This window comes from Pleurodeles waltl, chromosome 2_1 (genome assembly GCF_031143425.1).
Source record: "Pleurodeles waltl isolate 20211129_DDA chromosome 2_1, aPleWal1.hap1.20221129, whole genome shotgun sequence".
Taxonomy (NCBI): Eukaryota; Metazoa; Chordata; class Amphibia; order Caudata; family Salamandridae; genus Pleurodeles; species Pleurodeles waltl.
The window spans coordinates 461,145,374-461,167,669 of NC_090438.1; the positions used below are offsets into that span (position 1 = coordinate 461,145,374).

General features: G+C 40.9%; 1 protein-coding gene across 2 annotated transcripts in view; it reads right to left on the reverse strand.

The window, feature by feature from the left end:
* LOC138258899 (aryl-hydrocarbon-interacting protein-like 1) overlaps positions 1-22,296 on the reverse strand; it is a 201,119-nt gene that overhangs the window by 20,332 nt on the left and 158,491 nt on the right. For both annotated transcript variants that reach the window (XM_069206224.1, XM_069206216.1), the window contains one exon: positions 8,192-8,333. In XM_069206224.1, the coding sequence (XP_069062325.1) occupies positions 8,192-8,333 (142 nt within the window). The remainder of the gene's footprint in view (positions 1-8,191; positions 8,334-22,296) is intronic.

Genomic DNA, 22,296 nt, shown 5'->3' on the forward strand with positions numbered 1-22,296 from the left:
CGTTGGGATCTGGTTCGTGAGAAGATCGCTGTGAAAAAAAGAATTTGGTCCATCATACAGAGCACCTGTAACGGTCTTGGGGATAAAAGGCACCAGGACTGTCATCCTTCCACCGTTGTCTGGTTCGAAATCAAACAGATTCATCTCCGTTGATGACATCAAATTACACCATGTGGCCGATTCTTCACAGTAGACCAGGAGGTCCCTTGGGTAGTTCCCGATCCCCTCTCACTACCCAACAGGACATCCATCTACATGGTAGGATGAATATCACTACTGCTGACTATGCAACTATGTCGACAGCTGTTCCAGACGCTTCTTCGACCATGGGGAGGGCGGAAAATGAACTTTTATTGGTTCCAGTGACAACTTCGGAGAGCACCCTGCATCAGGATTTGGCTGTATTTTACACGAACACTTCCACAACTAATAACGTTGTCTATCAAGAACTTCCACGGACAGTGGATGAAAATTCGATGGGTCCTGTGTTTGCGGAGACTTCCTCTGGCTATTTTGTAGACATTGATGATTTTTCTTCAGATTCATCCTCAACTGAAACTGACAATCTTTCGAGAGGTAGCAAATTCTATTGATGGCTTAAGAAGAACTATTTGATATATCCATGGAACTATCTCTGGTTCTGTTTGACATTTATTGCATTGTTTTTATGGATCGGTTTTGTGACTGTTTTCTTTTTACTAATTAATGGTCACTATATGGCTGATCGCTCCTCTGGGGAGCCTGTTGATGTAATTTTAACACCACATCATTCATCACATAAGGTCCGACGTGATTTGTCCCCTGTCAATATTACAGCTATCCCGATTCCTGATGGGATTGTATGGGACAAAGTTCCGTTCAATATATACGGGCCTACAGAGATAATTCAAATACCATACGTGTTCAAAATTTCAATGTCTGATGTTATTACACCTAATGTTGTCTCTGATGATTGGGATGTCCAAACGGTTGATTCAATGCTATCTGAAATGAAGGACTACTCAGCTTTTGGAAGTGATGATGTATATGATTATACAATGAATTATGGGGAAATGTTCTGCTATAACAATTGGGGACATCACTACCTGCACCGTGCAACTAGATATAGGCCTCTCTTTAACTACACACAATAGGAACATTGTTCAACACCACAGGTGGGGAGTCCACAGTATTACAGTGACAAATTCACATAATTTTCTGGGCATGATACAAAAAAAGCTGAATCATATTATTTTAAATTACCTACAGCACAATTTAGAAAACTTTTGCTAACAGATACAAAACTGATTTATTCAGATCCCTTTGTTTCCAGACTCTCGATTGAGGGTTACAAATATTGGAAGAACACTATCGATTTGAAGAGTGTATGGGGAACGCATCATGTCTGGGGTTAGCAAAAATTAAAGATCTATACACCCCCAATATCCCTACAGCGACAAAATTTTAAGATTGGCAACACTTTCTTAATGTTTCAGAGGACAGGCTAGATGCAATGGTTAAGGCTGGTGCTTATAATTCTTCACTTTCCCGTCCCGGGGGATGGTTGGTATGGCCAACCGACACTAATGAGTGTCAGAGGCGTTTTTTGAACTCTTCAGGGTTTTTTTCCATTCATAGGCCAGACCCTCGCTTTCTATCAGGTCAACATACTGGTATAATTACAACATACAGTGTGGGTAAGCTGTGCCAGCAATGGGTGCAGACGAACACTTTAACAGCGGTTAAACAACACCTGAACACTCTTTCTGACAGAATAGATTTACAAGATTTCCTATTGGGTCCTAGGAAACAACGCTCAAAACGGTTTTTATATGCTATGTATAATGAGATTTGGAAGCTTTCTCAAATTGAGGCTGCTGCACGTTTAAGGCAACTTGATAAGGAGAATTTGGAAAAAACATTGGCTGTTGTCGACAATGGCATGAACACGCTATCCAACAGGATTTATTCACTATCAAATATAGTGTAATCTGCTATTGATATCACTCAGACTGATTTGTCCCGGTTATATCATGGACAAACACAGCAACGTTCCATCATGCAGCTGGGTTGGGCATTGCAGACACTGAGAAGTGGCCACATTCCATGGAAATACATTAATGGGAGTGAACTATTCGCTGCTTTTAATTTTTCCAGGGAACAAGAGACAATGGCTAAAAGGGAGGCTCGGTTCACCTTGCTTCAAGTAGAGAAATTAGATAAGTTGCCCTTCACGGTAGCAGAGAGTCCTTCAACTATCTGGCTCTTACACAGCATTATTAATTTACCGTTTTCGACCTTTCGTTTCTCGAGCTGCCTGAAACATCTTGCAGTGGGACGATATGAACGGCTAGGAGATAGCTTTATTAAGGAAGAGTGGGAGTTGCCCTTTGAGTGTGAATGTCTGAACGGTGAACAGGAGGTCTTTCTTAGCGGAAGTGAATGTGAGACTACTGTTCGTCATTCCATGATATGCAAACAGGTGTCTCTTCACGGTCTTTGCAATGCGGGGGTCGCGAATTTGGCCTGTTTTCTGAAGGGTACTCCCGTCCCCTTGATTCGTTCAGTGTTTCATGTACTTTCTAATGGGAGTTATGTTCTACTGAGCGATGACAGCTGTTGCGGCTTGCGACCTGGATTTGCCTACGCAATCTCAGTCACGAAGGTCGTTACGTGTTGTGGCCATGTTTTGTTTCCCCCCACACGAGAGATACAAGTATCTGAAATGTGGCCCCACATTGATACTATTAATGTGAACTATGACAAGTTGAGTAGACTGAAGGCGCTATTGTTTCAAAAACAGGTCGCCTTGACATCTGCAAAAGAGACGTATGCTCTCCAGATTGCGAGATCATCAGCCGAGATACAATCCCTTTTCAATACCGATTTCCCCAAACACTTTGGAGAGTTGGTATCCAGAATATTCAATGCTTCAAGCACAGCTGGGATTGTTCATTTCTTTAAGGCCGTCGGGTCTGGTTTCGTGTCCATCTTCCAGACTGTCTTCGGAGTCATCCCATCAGCCATCCATTCTCTCTTTTCCAGTGTGTTTGGTGGCTTTCCAATTATTTTGGCTTTAATTGGCGGACTGCTACTGCTATTTTTTCTGATTCGCTGTGGTTGTTTTTTTCCAGCGACACAGAGCAATGGAGCCGCTCCCATCAACCCCGCTGTGCTGTGAACGCATGGTTCGGATCTTCGGTACACCTTTGCTGGTGGAACTGGAGTTTGACTGGTCATTGTCATTCCGGCCTCTACTATGGTGTGTACAACCGGTGTTCCGCTGCATATGGTGTCTCTTTGAACATCTGCCTATGGTCTGTCTTGCTGTTCCACCAACATCTCCTGTGGACCACGAACTGCTGATGTCCCCGATAAGGGTTCATACACGGTCATGCCCCTTGAGACTGAGGTTGCTCCGCGAGGCCACCTATGAGCCTTCTGTTGTACGATCTAACATGAATGAGGACGCTGCAGCAAGTGTCGAAACACCGATGAATATGGCTCACTTCTGCTCTGTGGATCCGTTTGTCCGTCCAGCTCTCAATTTCACTTCCGACAATGTTGACTCTTTTTTAAGATCCTTGAATGGTGACTTCGATGACATTCTTCAAGATCCTGCATATAGCACATAGTTTGATGAATTTGATTGCCAGTTCCCGGTTCTAAAAACTAGCGATTATACTAAAGGTTTGCTATACTTGTCATGGTTGATATTAACATCTCTGTATGTTTTTTAAACAAATTTTAACACACAGCATTTATTTTTGACATTAAGTACATTTTTTTAGCTTGAGTTTTCGTTTTTGTTTTTTGGCTTTTAGTTCAGTAGCAGCTTTTTTAGCGGTTGGGTTTCTTTACCTTCATCATACCTGTTATGGCAATGGGGAGGGTGTAGTGAATCCTAGTTTGTTTTAGCGGGATAACAGGAGTTAGCTTAGCCGTAGGCTTGTAAACTCGTGCCCCCGTCACCCAGTGACTTTTAGACTACTTAGCTTGCTCTGTCTTAGTCCATTTAATTATTTATTTCCGTTAAGATGGCGCCCTTGTTTATAGTTAGGCCACTTGTTATGGGTTCTATTATCAGTGTCACTGCGCCAAGGCGTCAAGATCAAGCACAAAAGACAAACATACAGTAGGCATTCACACTTAGGGATTTTCCCTCTCTATACTTTTGAGGGATTGTTGATATTAATTGCCGTCCCAAGCATGCCTGTTATCTATTGTTATGAATAACACTTATGTCAGGGGACCTTGTAGATCTGTATAAATACAACACACTTTTAGACAGATAATCAGAGGGATTCCGACCAGAGGGCATCACCACCATCGCTGATACCGATGCTGCAGTCATCTTGACGCTGACCCAGTCTTTGTGTCCCTGCAGAGTCTGAGATAGAGACCTCATTCCAAGGTAACAAGGGTTGGGGGCTCCTCTAATGGACACGGCTTTGGCAGGTTAGGTTTAACGAATCCAGCTCTCCTTTTAGGTAGGGGGTTAGACCTATTTTCCTTAGGGTATTAGGGCTTATTCCATCTTATACATATACATATATTTCTTTAATATGGTGCACAATGGTGGGGGTCTTTATAACAATGACTCTCTTCTTTACAATACTGTTGCTTGGTATATTCATTATCCTAATCATTGCAGTTCATGCAACTTATCACAAATTGCAGTTATGTTGAATAAAAACTATTATAACTTCACTGCATCTGTGTTATTGCCTTTGTTTGTCTGAGACATAATAAATCTGTGAGAAAAGGGTAATTTCCGTTTAACCACGACAACCCTGAGAGATATTACTTTGAGTCCATGCGTAAGCGACTGCTACAAATCACCTTTTACTATTGTGTTTCTGGTGAGGTACTGCTAGTAAGCCGGTAAGGTTTGGACAACAGTTACAACTAGTTGTAGGAAGAAACTTAGTCACCTACAAACGAAAGTACTGTCATCCTGAGACCAGCAGTCTTGCTCAGAGCAAGAGTCCAAACTACGACATTCTAATCTGAAGTAAATCTCTTCAGTCTCCATAAAAGGGGTCTCTTGTTTTCATCAAGCATTGGGCATGCATAAATAAGTAATGTATATTGTGTGTGCCTGGGAGTGTGTGGTTCTTGGGTGGACCTCTGAATGAAGGGATTAATGTGTAACCTGAGTATGTGCTGCACTAAGTTGTGTTCTCCTTTGTGTACACTAGCTATGTCAATCTTGGCCATACCCGCCAGCACATACACCCTTCCAGACACACACCTCAAACTTTGTGTATCTAGTGGTTGAGTATGTTGCCCAACCCATAACATTTGTCCAGAGTAGGATTCCACTACTCTTAGAGAAAACTGAACATCACCCAATTCCCATGTTTTGCTGTCTCCCTTGGCAGTGGTAGCAGATGCAGCTCTGTGTTTGAGCCCATTACACATTAACCCAAAACCAGTCAGCAATAGTATAATTGTAGAGGCAGTAGCTTGTAAAATCTGTTCAACAATGAGGACACAATGTTCCTCCAGAGCACACAAGCTTTTCAGTGTGGCAGATTTTCTGAATAACTCTGGCATCCCACTTTGGCTTCAAAGGTCTATAAGTCCATAACCAATATCTGACTCATATTGTCAGATTGACAGCAATGATCCCTGTACACAACTGTAGGAAGAGAGGACTACGGAACCAGGAGAGCAAACTTTCCATTATTGCATCATTGCTCCAAACCAGGTTTATGTTTTTGAAGCCTGCAAAGTGAGGTGTGAAGAGTCAGAATTTTCCAGGAGGAGCTAACTTGATCAAATGGAAGGTTTATGCCTAAAAGCAACCCAACAGACAGAGTGTGCAGGAGTCACAATATAATTTCAGATTTCCAATCTTCCTCTACTACAGCACCCTTTCTTGTATATCATCCTTGTCAGAACAAGCAATGAAATTGGACAACCAATATGTTGATACATGTTTACTCCAGGAAAGCATTCCATGCAGAAATCAAACTCTTGAAGAGCAATCACCCATCTCCTTATTCTTGATGAGATAGAATCTAGGCCCATACTTATACTTTTTTAGCGCTGCATTTGTGCCGCTTTTTGACGCAAAATGGCGTGAATTTACAAAATACTATAGTATTTTACAAGTTTGCCCCGCTTTTGCATCAAAATATCACGCAAATGCAGCACTAAAAAAGTTTAAAGATGGGCCCTAGTTCCTTCTTAATGAACATGTCCTTCAGGGGTTTGTGATCAGTACAAATTTTTAATTTAGTGTCCCACACTAGATTCCTGACTTCTTTAATGTCCAGAAAATAGCCAGATCTTCCCTCTCAATTATGGAGTAGTTCAATTCTGATCCTCTCACACATCAGGAAGCACATGCCATCAATTTGTCTACCACCTGTCTACTATGGAGTAAAACTTCTCCTAAATCTCTGGATCAGGCATCTATGACAATTAAGGTCTCATCTCCTGTTAACTTGGTGCACTCCAATTTTAGTACATACAACTCCTCGACATTCTTTGTTAAAATTCTTGCTAACCAAGGCTTTTAAAACCACAGATTTGTCAGCATATACTTTTATGAACTCATTAGAATGCTCTACCATGCCCAAAAATGACACCAACTCATCCTTATAACACACTTTTTTATATTTACAATCACATTCACCAGATACTTCTTGGGTGTCACACCTCCACTAGAAATATGATGACCTAAATAGTTCACTTCTAAAACACAAACCCTAAACTTATCCCTTTTTTATGTTACTCCTACTTCCATCAACTTTCCTAAAACCAAGCATCATGTTCCTCCATTGTATTATAAAAAATCAGAAGGTTGTCTTGATAACACTGAGCACATGGTAATCCATTCAGAAAGTTTGTCATGTTGCCCTGGAAAATAGAGGAAGTAGAAGGTAGATCAAATTGCGTCTTTAGATTTGTAGTGTGTTATTTATGTGATGAAAGCAGTTAGGTTTTGAGAACAATTGTCTAACTCAACCAGATAGCAGGCCGATGTTAGATCAAAAGTGGTGAAATACTTCACCCCAGCCACTGTTGTTACAATCTCATCAGTATTTGGGAGGGTAAATGTATCCACAATTATATTTTGATTGAGTTCACTTCGGTCAATATTGTGAATATTGCCACTTGTCCTCCTGGCAATAAGAATGAGATCCAACCACTGTGTGACTTCCACAGGTTCTTTCACTCAAGTCAATGAGTTTTCTTAATTCTTTACTGACACAATAGTGTATGTTCACTGGAATTTGCCTAACCTTTGCAGCAACAAGTATTGCTTCTTTCTTTAACCTTATCCTGTGTTTAAAGCCCTTGAGGCAGCGCAGTTCATAATGAAAAAACTATTCATATTGTTCTCCAAACTCTGCTACCTGTTGTTCAATTTCTTGTACCTGCACCCATGGACTGGCATTGGGATCAGAGTAACACATAACAGTCTCTAGTGTGGCCAAGCCTATCAAATGTTTGCCTTTGTTAAACATGGTGTTTCTGCACCACAATGTTGCACATGTTTGCATGTTCAACAGCAATATGCATGCTCTATCCAGCTGAGCTATACTGAAGTACGTTCTGTTCATTAAAATACTTTATCTGCACACTCTTGAGTTACCAGAGGGAGTACCAGGCCACGTCTTATGACAGCCTTAGTAGGTGAAATAGGTAGTTTTCCACCCTGGTTATGCTCGCAATATACTGCTTTGAAGGACTGGAATAACAGCTTTCCCAGTGTCAAATTAGGAAGGATGCTCTTTAAAAATTAAGGGAGGTGTGTAGAAAGGATTCCTCCAAGAGGAAAATATTTTCAAGTGAAGAATCCTTTACTGAAAGATATTTTTAAGTTGAGAAACAAATTAAATAAATGTAACTATGCTAATGCACTGACAGTTTCCATCTGATAGAAAATATCCATGCATAATTTCTACTTATGTTAGTACTGCTGGAGAACTGGGACTGTTTTAGCTTTCTGGACATACTCCAAGAGTTTGGTAATAATTCCATAAATGTTGGAAATTTGCTCCAAAAGGAACATTCTGGTGGATGAAATGTATACCCTTTTTACCATTCGATACATGATTTGAGCCCAATATTGGTGCACTGAACACTTTCACAGACGGTGTCATTGCTGAATAAATTTCATATATACAATTTTCAGTTTACCTATTTTATTGTTCCTTGGCATTGTGACAACCACATAGAAGGCAAGCACACTTACCACCGTGCTTGTGCAGGATTTCCGTGGTGTGCTCCAGAACCTCATAATACTCCCTGAGCTCCAGCTGGCACTGACAGTAATTGAGAACGAGAGGGGTGATGAGACTATCCAGTCTCATCCAGTCTTCATCCCAGGGTTTTTCCTGTGTTCAACAAAAGCAGTACATTTAGTATAAATCATACAGAAGACTGAATCCATACAATCCACATACATAATTGGCTCTTTTCAGCTCACTTCGCTTTGAGCTCGGTGCTCAGTTAAAGACCCAACTCCTCTACAATACACTAAATAATGGGAGAGACAATGAACAGACAGGGGGAAAGTGGACAAAACACAGAAGGAGGATATACTGATGTTCATGTCTAAAATGTGTTATTTTAAATGTTTCACTGTAGGAAGGCTTGTCTTTTACGTTGCTTTCAGCATCACCAATACCTTTATTCTCTTGCTTTCCAGAGACAGGTGACATTCCAAACAAAATGGCAGGCAGTTTTTTCACAGTCAACAAAATAGAAGGGAGATGGCAATCAGCTATTATCTAACCAGTAAAGATTGTCTGTTTAGTGCAGATTACATTTCTTACAATACCTTGACAGCATCACTTGTGAGAGGGAGGTCTGCACACTAAATTAAATTAGAATACTGGAATGAAGCACTAATAGCTGTTATAGACCCTTTCCTCCAACATTTCAATTATTGTCTTTCTGTTTCTCCTAGTTTAATGGTAATACCATTAGAAAACATCTCTCTCAAGTTATACCAGTCGCTAAAGGCCATCATACTAGTTATAGGCCCGAGTCACAGGAGTATAACTAAGCTAGAAGCGGACTATAATGCTACAGTTTTAATAGCATAATGGCAATGTGGTTCCACCATAAGTATGTCAATTAAAAGATTGGTGTTCGTGAATAAAACAAAGGGGATACACTTGATGTGGCCTTCTTAGACTTCAGCACACCTTTTGACACAGATGACTCATACAAAGATAAGCAACCTTGTTGTAGGTGCTGAAGGAAGGATCTGACTTGGAAACTGGGATATAAGCATAATATTCTAATGGAGCAATGTGATATTACTATATTTTTTCCAAAGTACTAGGGAAAGCGTGGAAGAGCTAACGTAATTGGCCATTAATCCTCACCCCAATAAATAGACACACATGTCATGAATAAGATTTGAGTTACAAAAACTGTTTCTTGGAAAGTGCATAGCTCCACATATATTGCATGTGGGGAAAAAATGAAGATTAAGAGGAACTGGCAATGTCCGGTGCAAATATTTCTCTATTAATGTTGAAGGAAAGCACTCTTGAAACTTTGTTATGCCAAACTCCCTTCAGTGAAAATTTGACCTGTTTCCCTCTCACAATTGGCAAATCCTGCGAAAATGTTTAATGATGTCATTAAATACACCAGGGATAGCAAAAAAAGTAAAGTCATGTTTTTGTGGCTAAATTAAAAAATGGGAGGAAAACATGGTACACATCCTCACCGCACGCCCCAAACAGTAATTGTAAAGTGTGGTAACAATATATACGACAGCAGCAGTAATACAAACTTCTCTCACCCACAGGGGTCACTGACACAATATCGAGGTAATCAATATCATTTAATACAAATACAGTGTCAAAAATATCGTTAACCAAAATATTGTGTGTCTATACTTAAAAAGGTAAGTACAAAAATATAGGAAATAAAATATTGTTTAATACTAATGTCATCCAAAAACATACACAAATATCTTTTTTTAAATATTTATATAGTTTTAAGGTTTAAAGGAGCAAATTGTAAATATTTTAGTATATACTATTATTATACTTTAAACTACATAAATTGTACTAATAATTAACTCTATATAAATACTTATAGAAAACACACACATATAAAAGTGTGTATGTACATTTATTAACAATTCAATTACAAATATTATTAAAATTACCAAATAAAGAAAATATAAACAATTTAAAAAACGCAAAACTCAATTACAACAAATATTATACAAATGTTTTAAATATCAAGAATTTAAAAAATATGAAATTAGAAAATAAACAAATAAAACCACAAATAATAATTTAATTAAAAAAGAATTAGAAGAAGAAACAATAATAGGAAAAATATTGGCGTCTGGTAATGTTTGATACACTAGTCCCACTCCAGTTTATGTAACAGTAGGGAAAGGGTAGGAACTCAGATGGTTTAAATTTACCATTCCCACTCTAAACAGCACAAAAATAGGCAAAGTGTTGGACATTGGAGGTTGTTAGATTAACTATTAACACTCCAAACAATGCAACATTAGGGAAAGTGTTAGACTTTGGAAGAGTTGAATTTACTACTCCAGTCAGTGCAACAGCAGGGAAACTTTATAGGGGTTAAATTTACTATTCCTACTCCAGTCATGGTAAAGGTAGGGAAAGTGTTGGAGTTCAGAGGGGCTACATTTACTATTTTACTTTAAACAGCGCAACAGTAGGGAAAGTGTTGGAATTCAGAGGAGTTAAATTTACTATTCCCATTCCAGTTTAAGCAACAGTAGGGAAAGTGTTGGACTTCAGGGGGGTTACATTTACTTTTTACATCCCAGTCTAAGCTACATTAGGGAAAGTACATCACTTCAAACTTATTACATATTTGAATAACCCTATTAATTTAGAAAAAAATATGATACACTTAATATAGACATAATTAATTAACATAAATATATATCTTTATTAAAAAATAGAAAACAAAAGTTACACAATTAATAATAATTAATACTAATTATCAATAGAAATAATTATTTATTTAAATAGTAATGATTGACTATTTTGAAAATAATTTTAATAAATCTTTACTATTAAAAATAATATTATACTAAATAATTATTGCTTAATTAACCTCTCACCCTATTTCCCTAGAAACTTAGCAGCCCTCTGCTAAAATAATATTAAAACAAATATGTATAGCACAATTTACATAATTGATAATCAATTAAATAATTAATTAAGAAGTCATGGTTAATTATTTATTACTTAATTGACTTCCCACCCTACACCACTACAAACCTAGCAGCCCACACCTAAAATGTAACTTTAATATATAGGTTTTGTACAATCTACATAATTATTAATCCATTAAATAATTAATTATAAATTAAGAATTAATTCTTAATTAGTTATTATTTAATTTCTGAACACATACATCTACAAACTGAGCAACTGGCACCTAATGTATTCCAAAATTAAACTAGTGTTACATAATTAATATCAATCACTTATTTAAATAAAAAAAATAATACATAAATAATTATTACTTAACTTTCAAACCTATCACTCTACAAACCCAACAACCTGCTACAGCACTATAAATTACTATTAACAATTAAATAAAAGATTCTAAATTACTTAAAATTACAAACTACATTAAAAAAAATAATTATACAAACAATAGTAACACATAGAATTAATGTATGAACTAAAACAAATTGAAATAGTTTACAACTATATTACTGAAAAAGATAACAAAATAACACAATTCCTAAAATCAATATAACTTACCTATAAAAGCGATATTCTTGACAACAATATGTTTTGCATCACAGTATTTTTGTAGCATGATATTTTATTTCCAATATTTCTGTCTCCCGATACTTGCAACTCAATGTTTTGCCCAAACACCCACTCACAGAACAGTTTTAGTGTGAGCAGTACCAGGACAAGTATTCTCTAAAAAAAAAAGGCTGGGAATAGCAATGTTAGCAGCAGTGTGGGCATTTTTCACAGTCAGCTGCAATGCAAGCTTGACTCACACAGAGGTCAAGTGTAGCAGGGGTAGCAGGAAACTAAAATAATATTAGGGGGCCTATTGTGGTGACTTACTGACCCTCAACAGTGAATGAAGAAGGATGGATGGAAGTAGGGGCTTATTTCATGGACTGGGATAGGGTTTTTCTACTTGGACCTGTCATTTTCAAAATATCCTCTTTCACCCTTCAGAGTCCCACTACATGCCATCCTACCCATCATCAATCTTGTACAGGTCCCTGGACTTCCCCATGTAGCTACTAGGGGTCCCTCAGACTGAATTCAGTCACTTTGAGCCTGTTGTTCAGAGGGTTCTCAGCTTATCATCACGTATTATCACTTGGGTATCAGAAAACTTCAGCTATCCCGTACTTTACCTCAGCTGACCCTCACAAATCTTTTACTTCAACATTACACTGTTTCACAGATCATCATCTGGCCCTCACAGACATTCTCCCAACCCTTGCAAATATTTCAAATCCCAACATATACCTCTGCCAGTCATAAGCATGTTCCCAGGCATCCTTAGAAATCCTCAGCCAGTCCTGGGATGCCCTCAGCTGGTCCTGAGACAATCTTCAGGCGACTAATGATTGGCCATTCGAAAACATCAGTTGACAATCAGCCCCTCTACAGCTCACATTTGCCCTCCATTGACCCTCAGACCCACTCTGCTGACGCTCTGACCCGTTATACCAGTGCTCAACCTGGTAAGTAAACCCTCCTCAAACTCTGCTACTGGACCTCAGCTTTCTCAAAGGCAAGCTCAACCTGTCTTCTTGCACCCACCTGTCAATATTGGTGACCCTTAAATGACTCATGTAGACCTTGCCAAGTCTCAATAGCCTCTAACCTGAACCTTCAAAAGCTTTGACTGACCCTCTCATTCACTTCTGAATGCCATCTGTATTCGTCAATACAGTGCAAAAATTTAAAAGGAGGTTAAAAAGTGTTCATTATAACATTTGCACTATTTGAAAAACCTGCATGAAGTGAGGCAGCTCTGAACAATGGTAGGAGTAGTAATGGCATCTCAACATTAATGTATATCTGTTGAATGGGACAAAGATAAAGTAGGCTGTCAAAAACATTTTGATTTGCTAATAACTTTGGTGTCGTTTGTGAGAAATGCTTGGAAGTTGAGATACTGAAAGTTATTGCGAATGGATCACTTGTTGACAACCTCTCTCACTCTGTCTGTTCTCCCCTTTAATGAAACTGACTGAAATTTGGTACACTCTATAAATGTTAGGTCCAGATCGGGTAACTCAGATTTCAAGGAGATCCATTATTCAATGCCAACGCTAGCAAACCAACGGTGATATGACCCAATTTAACAAAACACACACCTTATTGATGGATCTGACAAAATTTGATACATCAAGAGGAAATTAAACACGGTACCTCTCTTCCAAATTAAATGCAAATTTGTCAAAGAATGTGGCCCTTTGCTGTCATAGCTCTGTTCCCTTTTTCCACTCTTGAATTTATGATAAAAACCATCAAGGTGTTCGAGTAAGTATCAAATAGTGGCCCCTCTTTAATACTCTCCTTCCATAAATTCTGATGTGAGAATAACTGCTCCTTGCTTCTTGGTGTCTTCTTTTATTTACAGACAGAGCATACACATAATTTATTATGGTAGCCAGTTTCTTGTTTTTCTCTTTTGTACTTTGTTGTTGTTTCTGCATTTGCCCTTTTAATTAGTTTTTATAGTGAATGATAGTAATGGAAATAGGAAAATTGTTAAGGCATTCCTCTTTCCTGTTCAACCCAGAGTTAATGCTGACTATCAACATATAACTTTCATATTGAAGTTAAAAGAGAAAGGTGTATAATAGATTATTCTTAATTATGCTTGGGAGACATCGAAATGGATTTTCGAACCTAAAACTAATTTATCCAAATCAAACTGAGAAATGCTTGATCTCATTGACATTTGGAGTATCGCAAAGTCTTGTTTGTATTTTATAATCAGAAATAAAAATGTGATACATAAAAGACTAAGGGGATCATTCTGAACCTGGCGGTCATGGACCGCCAGGGCCAACGACCGCGGAAGCACTGCCAACAGGCTGGCGGTGCTTCTGGGGCAATTCTGACCGCGGCGGTAAAGCCGTGGTCAGAAAAGGGTTCCCGCCGGTTTCCCGCTGCCCCAGGGAATCCTCCACGGCGGCGCTGCAAGCAGCGCCGCCATGGGGATTCCGACCCCCTTCCCGCCATCCTGGTCATGGCGGTAAAAACCGCCAGGAACAGGATGGCGGGAACGGGTGTCGTGGGGCCCCGGGGGGCCCCTGCAGTGCCCATGCCGCTGGCATGGGCACTTCAGGGGCCCCCTAACAGGGCCCCATTCAGATTTTCAGTGTCTGCCTCGCGACGGGGACAACTGCACCCGTCGCACACCAGCAACTCCGCCGGCTCCATTCGGAGCCTGCTTCCTCGTTGCTGGGGCTTTCCCGCTGGGCGGGCGGGCGGGCGGCCTTTTGGCGGTCGCCCGCCAGCCCAGCGGGAAAGTCAGAATGACCGCCGCGGTCTTTTGACCGCGGTACGGTCTTCTGGCGGTTCCTGCCAGCCGGGCGGCTTCCGCCGCCCGCGGGGGTCAGAATGACCCCCAAAGGGCCTGATTATGAGTTTGGCGGTCCATGCACCGCCATGGCGGTGGCGCCGCCAACCCCATGGGCTTGGCGATCGGACCACTCTGTTATGATGTTGGCGGGCCCATAGAGCAAAGACTACCATGGCTCTGCCAGCACTGCCAGGCAGCGCAGATCAAATTGGTCTCAAGGCAGGCCAAACAGGTCAGTGGATGCAGTGTTTCTGCCGGGCTCGTTATGAAGATCGAGCTATCGAATGTGATCATGGTGGTCCAACCACCACGTCCTGGCTGGCAGAAACAACAAGAATAAAAGAAGCAACTCACCTGCAGGCAGTGTTACACGTCCTGTGTCGTCATGAAACCCATCACACACGTCTTGCTGCCGTGGATGAAACAGACGGTAAGTACACACACCTACCTGTGTGATTAATTTCAACAACAGATTGTCGCGCCGTCATCCACATGATACGAGGGCACGCTATGGGCACCAAGTACACAAGTCGTTGTGTGCACAGTCGGAGTCATTCACAAAGAATGACACATTCACAGCCACAAACAGCCTCCTTTGGGCAGGTCACTGACACTGCACCTGCACTGCAACTCTACACAAAAACACACGTCTGCCCATCCCAGGCACAGGGACAGTGAGGTGTACACAACATTGTGTCACACATCAGCAACACTACATCAACATCACATCTACCAATTCAACTGACACCCTTGCACACATGCCATGGACGGTCATCAGATTGAACACAAATATGTATTGATGTGTCTTAGAACACAAACACCCCTCCCACGAAACAGCCCTCCAATAGACCCACAGATCACTACATTGCAACACATTGGAAGGTCAATGGGATGCACAAAAGTTGGAGAGACAAATATCCAAAGTTCACTATGCACACAATACCTGCACAATAGGGATGGGGGCATCAGGAGCACTCATGGAAGGATGCTGCCCTGGGACACATTTCACTGTGCACGTGTCCCTAAAACAACATTTGCTCAGGAAGTGGCCCTTCATGTATCCTAGGGACAAACAATAGTAGAGCCAAGTGACATGCCTATTTGCATAGTGTGCAAGTCAAGAAAGCAAACATAACAGCAACAGCATGGGTCATATATCTAGATGAAGTAGCTGCAAGGTACACACATCAAAATGGACACATTCTCAACCAAATGCAAAGGAAGCTATCACAATTAAATACCCTCCCATGTGTGGACAAAATAACCTCTAGCTTTCACACATTAGATGAATGTACAATCCATATCAGGGAGCAAGTCTAACACCATACATGCTGACATTGGACAACAAAAGATGAAATACTTACCATTCCAAATATAATGCACTACAATGGCACCCCATTTTGATTAACACCCACATATCTATACAGTCAACATCTACCTTTGTCTCGGGTGATACCAGCACTGCCCACAAAGTCACATATTGCAAACAATAGCAAATGGATCAGCAATCAGGCTGAAACACACACAACTGTAGGCATACAACACAAGTTACTGTGGAACAACATAAAGGTAGAAAAGGAATGGCAGGCGAAATGTGTACCCCAAAAAACAACAATTTAGGATTATTCTATCCAAATGAGTTAGAACATTGGCCAATCCAATTAGATGTCCATGCACATTACTATGCCCACACTTGACTCTAATCACTGCCAGGGAACCTCCAAAGGAAGAGGGATTAAGTGGGCAGGCAGGCACCTCAGGGATCATCCTTGGGTGGGGTGGGGTCAGATTTGGGACGAGTTGGTTTCGGTTTCAAAGAGGGGTCTTTTTCTTTGGAGGGGTGGGCCTTTTCTTGGGGGAGGGGTAGGAGTGCTTGCAGGGGGGCGCAGGTGTGACAGAGGAGGACTTCGATGTAGAAGGGATGGGTTGGAATGTGTTTGGGGGCCTCTTGGGTTAGGGAGAGGGAGCTAGAGGTAAGAGGAGAAAGGGCAAGCTCAAAAAGGAAATTCCCTTTGGTAAAACAGGGAGGGTCTTCAGAAGGGGCTGAGGATTTGGAAGTTGAGGGAGTGTTTCTCTTATAAGTGGGTGTAGATGCCTTGGATGTGTACATGTGTGAGGTATGCTTCTGTTTATGTGGTGTCTGTTGCATGTGTGAGTGCAGGTATTTGTGTGTCTAGGGGGCTGGGAGGTGGAGGTGCTAGGTGATGTGGGAGTGGTGGATGTGTGTGTCTGTTGGGGCGGTATCTGTGGGTATGCTGGATGTAGTGGTGTCTGTTGGGATGGTGTCTGTGGTTATGGTGGTTGTTGTGGTTGTGTCTGTGTGTGTTAGGGTGGTGTCAGCAAGTATGGTTGATGTGGTGGATATGTCTGTGGGTGTTGTGCTGGTGTCTGGGTTTATGGTGGGTGTGGTGGATGTGTCACTGGCTGTTGTGGTGGTGTCTGTGGGTATGCTGGATGTGGCGTGTGGATCAGTGGGGGTGCTGGGGATGTGTGGTGAAGTGGTGGCTGATGTGGTGTTTGTGTGTGTATGTTGAGTGCCTGAATGCCTGCGTGCCAGTGTGTCTTGTGGTGTTTGTGTCAATGTGTCCTGCTTGTGTGTGTTGAGTTGGATGTGTGCGGATGTGTCTGTGTGCTTGGGACAGGTAGTGAAATAGGGGATTTGGATTGGGAAGAGGGAGGTGGAGGAATGTAGGGGGCGATTGGCTGCTGTCAGTAAAGAGGTCAGAGCCTGAAAAGATCTCTACAGGCCAGACATGGTACTATGAATACCTTCCAGGAAAGCATTGGTGTGTTGAAGTTGGCAAGCAAACCCCTGGATAGCATTCACAATGGCTGACTGCCCCACAGAGATACTCCTCAGGAGGTGAATAGTCTCCTCACTCAGGGTAGCAGGGGTAACTGGGGCTGGGGCTGAGATGGCTGCGGCAAAGGAGACGACCACCCTCTTGGGTGAGCAGGCACGGCCAAATTGGGTAGAGAGCAACAGGGAGTAGTTCTTTATGTACTAGCTACCCAAATAGACCAGTAGACACTAATTGCTTGGATACATATAACAAAGGTTTTTATAAATGTGGCAGTTGCGGAGTTTGTAAATGGGCATATCAAGCACAGAAAGACTTTGTTGGAGTTGATAATAAGAGATATTTAATTCAGACATATATTAATTACAATACTACTCATGTAATATATATATTGATTTGTAAATGTGAACAGATTTATGTTGGTAGTACAATTCGTCTACTTAAGAAAAGAATTGCAGAACATTTGAGAGCTATTAAGCATGATGATGTAAGATATCCTATTGTAACACATATGAGGGGTTGTAGAGCACAAGATGTACATAAAGAATTACAATTATTTGCTTTCGAACATATTAAGATAGATCCACGAGGACGTAACAAGTAACAATCATTAAGGAGGAAGGAGTTATTGTGGATTATGAAACTAAGAGCAGTAGAATGTGGATTAAATTCTGATCATGAATTGGAATATTATATAGGCGAGAGATGATCTATATATAACAATGTTGATATGTGGAACAAACTTATGCACACACAAGGAGAATAAGAACTTAATGTTTGTTATTCAGATTGTGAATACAAAAAGGAACAGCATAAGATATACACTGGAATGTTCTGTACATATTGAATATGAGACCAGTCAGTGGATAAACATAAGAGTTAGGTATAACAAAATAGGGCTGCTTAGATATATACATACAGATATATAGGTTGACAATAATTTCAGTACTATTTTACTTTATTCATTTATTCAATTAGTCTTGTTTTTCACTATATCTAAGGAATGACTGTTCAGGTATGTGGATGCAACTTCAATTGGAATAACAATTATTGAGAGAGGGGTAAATAAATATGTGTACAAAGTATTTTCTATTTGGCTACATCAGGCACGAGGCTATATATAGTGGATATAACAGTTCACCGACGAGCGTTGAGAGACTTCTGTGGAAGTCGTAGTAAATATAGAAGTCCTTTCTCTCTGTCAAATACTACGAAGGAGGGGCTATTTATAGAGTATGGAGACGCGTACTCGGTATTCTTTGCCGAACGCATAATCGCGGTGCTAATAGTTTGAAAAGCAACATACAAGGAGGTAAGTTTAATACACAATTGGAAGCGTTTCAATGAAGCGCTTCAGTGGAACGCTTGATATAGACTAACAGGCTTACAATGTTGGCCATTTTCTGAAGTGTTAATTTATGTTATAGGATACGCTTTAAAGGATGCATCCAGATTGGTATAATTAGAACAGTTAATTTAGCTGATAAGGAGGTAAGCAAGTGTATAAGCATAATATGGTACACTTCATACTTAATAAATAATCAGTAATATTAATATATTTATCTAATTAACCTGATTGGATAATACATAAGTTTGAGATTGGGACAGGAAGAATTGAACAGATGATGGAAAGGATCATATAGAGAAAAAAATATCTGGAAGTTTTTTATTTGAGTAGGTATTTGGTAATTTTGGTAGTTTAAATATCAGGAGTACTTAAATACTGTACACCAGTAGGTTGTGTTGAGGGACTTCACCTATGTGTGCATGTTTTTGGAACACATGGTTTTTGGATATGGTTTATTGACACATCACAATAGACTTTGATTTTAATATATGGGAGAATAACAAGGTTTTCACAGTAATGTATATTGATCACTAGTGTGTTGATTTCCACCAGGCACTATGTAATTAGGGTGTATACATTATTATGCAGCTCTGCATTTTATTTATGTTAAAATATTATATGTACTACTGTATACACTGTTCACAGCCTTATATGTCCTGAGGAAGTCAAGGGGAGATATAACCTAGATGAAACACGTGTTGACTTGGCTGGAACAAAAGTGAAGAAATAATAAATAAGAGTAATTTTGGAACACATCTTGGGACTCATAACTAATTATGTGTATATTAAATGGAATACAGGTGCTTTTAGTTGTATGTAAAGCACATGCCAAAGAGTACAAGAACATGACTACACACTTTCATATCCATCTGCAGACTAATCCACTACCTTTGTTGCAGTCTTCTTTCTTCTTTGCCACATGCCGTCTTCTCTGTCTTCTTTCTTCGCTGCCACCTTCTTTCTTCTTCACCACATGCCGTCTTCTCTGTCTTTTTTATTCGCTGCCATCTTCTTTCTCCTTTGCTGTACGCTGACTTCTCTGTCTTCTTCCTACACTGCCCTTCTTTCTTCTGTTTGTTTTAAATTTCAAAGACTGTTAATAGTTTGTTCTGCTGTGATGTATGTTGAATTGATAAACAATAACATAAACATCTGTTAGCTGATTATCAAATTTAAAACAAAACCTTATTACAACATTTTTCTAACATTTTGTAATCCAGTTAGATAAAAATAAAAAACAAAGGGGAAACGTAGTGGCATTCCACATCACACATAGAAAAAGGAAAATGCATTGAATGATTCTTTATGTGCAGGAAGGTGGTCTTTATTGCACAAAAACCATCCCATTTGTAATGCAGGCACTTTCGCAAGGGTGCCTACACTAGTACTAGGCAGCACACGGTACATTAGAGCAAGAAGGCAGAAGAAATGCATCATATCTTTGTAAATATGGCACATTTCTGACGTCTCCTTTTCACACAGCAAGTTGCCTTGCTGCAATGGGTTGTGTGGAATGTTAGTAAATGTGTCCCTTTGCTGTCATAGCTCAGTTCCTTTTGGCCACTCTTGCATTTATCATGCAAACCGTCAAGGTGTTCCCGTGAGTTCGAAGAAGTTGCACCTCTTGCGTACAGAGTGACTTCAATTCACTCCTTTAATAAATTCTGATGTGAGAATAACTGCTCCTTGCTTCATTATGACCTCTTTTAGTTACAGACAGGCATACATATTATTTTTTATGGTAGTAAGTTTATTGTTTTTCTCTTTTGTACTTTACTGTTGTTTATGCATTTGCCCTTTTAATTAGTTTTTGCAGGAGAATGAAAGTTATAAAAATATGAAAATTGTTGAGACTCTAGTCTTCCCTTTACCAGGCATTCCTCTTTCCTGACCAACCCAGAGTTAATGCTGACTACCAACATGTAACTTTCATATTGAAGTTACAGGGGAAAGGGGTATATTAAATTATTCTTAACTCTGCTTGTGCAACGCTGAAAAGGATCTTTGAACTTGAAATTAATTTAACCAAAGCAAACTGAGAAATGCTTGCTCAGATTATCGCTAGTAGGAGCCTTTAACCCAGCACTAGCATTGCACACTGCAAGCACAATTGTTAAGTGGCTAAACAAGAAATTACACTTCATACAGGAAAGTCTTGTTTGCATTTTACAATCAGAGATCAAAATATGATATGGGAAAAGACTAAAGCCCTCATTACCAGTATGGCGGTCTGTGGACTGCCGTGGGGGAAGTGGCAGTCCCACTGTCTCAGACCTGGTTTTGAAGACCGCCACATTACGAGTAGGGGTAAGGCAACTGCAGAACACAGCCAGGTTTCCGTCTGAACCACCAGTGTGAATGGACCACCGCAGGCAGCAGCAGGAATCTCCAGGCCAGCGGTCAGGCAGTTTCCCACGGCCGTATTATGTGGTTGCACACCGCCAGGATTTCCAGGGCGGTCTCCCCACCATGAAAAGCATGCCGGAAACGAACAACATACAAGGGAACACTCACCTTCAGGAGCACAGGCACATCCGCAGGTGCCATGGCATGCGAATTGCAAGTCTTAGCAATGCTCCTGCTGGCCCATTGACCTCCAGGACCAGCAACCGTAAGTATACCAACCTAGCACACACTGGAGGGAAGGATATTAGTACACACACACACACAACATACAGACACGCAAAATCGCACATTCACCACACCTACACGTTGAACGAAAGCCACAACAACATTGTTAATATCGACACTAATGGTGCAGTGGTGCAGATATATGAAAAAAGTTAAAACTCAAAATAATAACTATGTACAAAGGGGACCAAGGGCAACTCCCAAAGTCCTGCAGTGCCCCAAGCACACGAGGGCCAGTAGCACACCCTAACTTGACTCCTGACTGCACAGTGCTGGCTTCCACAGGGCAGGGGCATCGATGGGGCATGCAGGCACCTCAGGGGTGAGTTGGGGGTATTGGACTTGGGGGGGCTCCTTAGGCTTGTCCCTGGAAGGTTCTGATTTAGCCTGGAGGGAGGGAGTTGGGCTTGGCCTTCGAAGTAGAAGGAGTGGGAGTGGGCTTGGCCTTCGGTTGGGGGGACAACTGTGGACTTGGTGGGGGTGGAAGTCTTAGGCAGGGGATGGGCATGGCAATGACCAGGGGAGGCCTAGGAAGTGGAAAGCAGGGGTCTGGGAAGCGTTGCAGGGTGCTTGGGGGGGACAGGGACTGGGACAGTGGTGGGGAACAGGGAAAACTCTGTCAGGAAACGTTTCTTAGGGGCAAAAGGTAGGTCACGGAAAGGAGATTCGGGAGTGGAGTGAGAGGGTATGGTTGTGAGGTGTGTACGTAGAGGTGACTTGGGTGCAGGTGCATAGGTGGATGCCATGTGTGTACTGGGTGGCTGTTGGGTGTGTGAGTGTGGGCGTTTAGATGTACTGGGAGGAGGGGGGAGGAGATGTAGGGAGATGGCAGGGGATGTGTGAGTGAATGTTGGGGTGGTGTCTGCAGGTATGGTGGATGTGCTGCATGTGGGGATGTTGATAGTCATGGTGTGTGCGCATGTGGTGTATGGGGTGCATGTATGGGGGTCTGATATTGTGGTGACGGTGAGAGTGAGG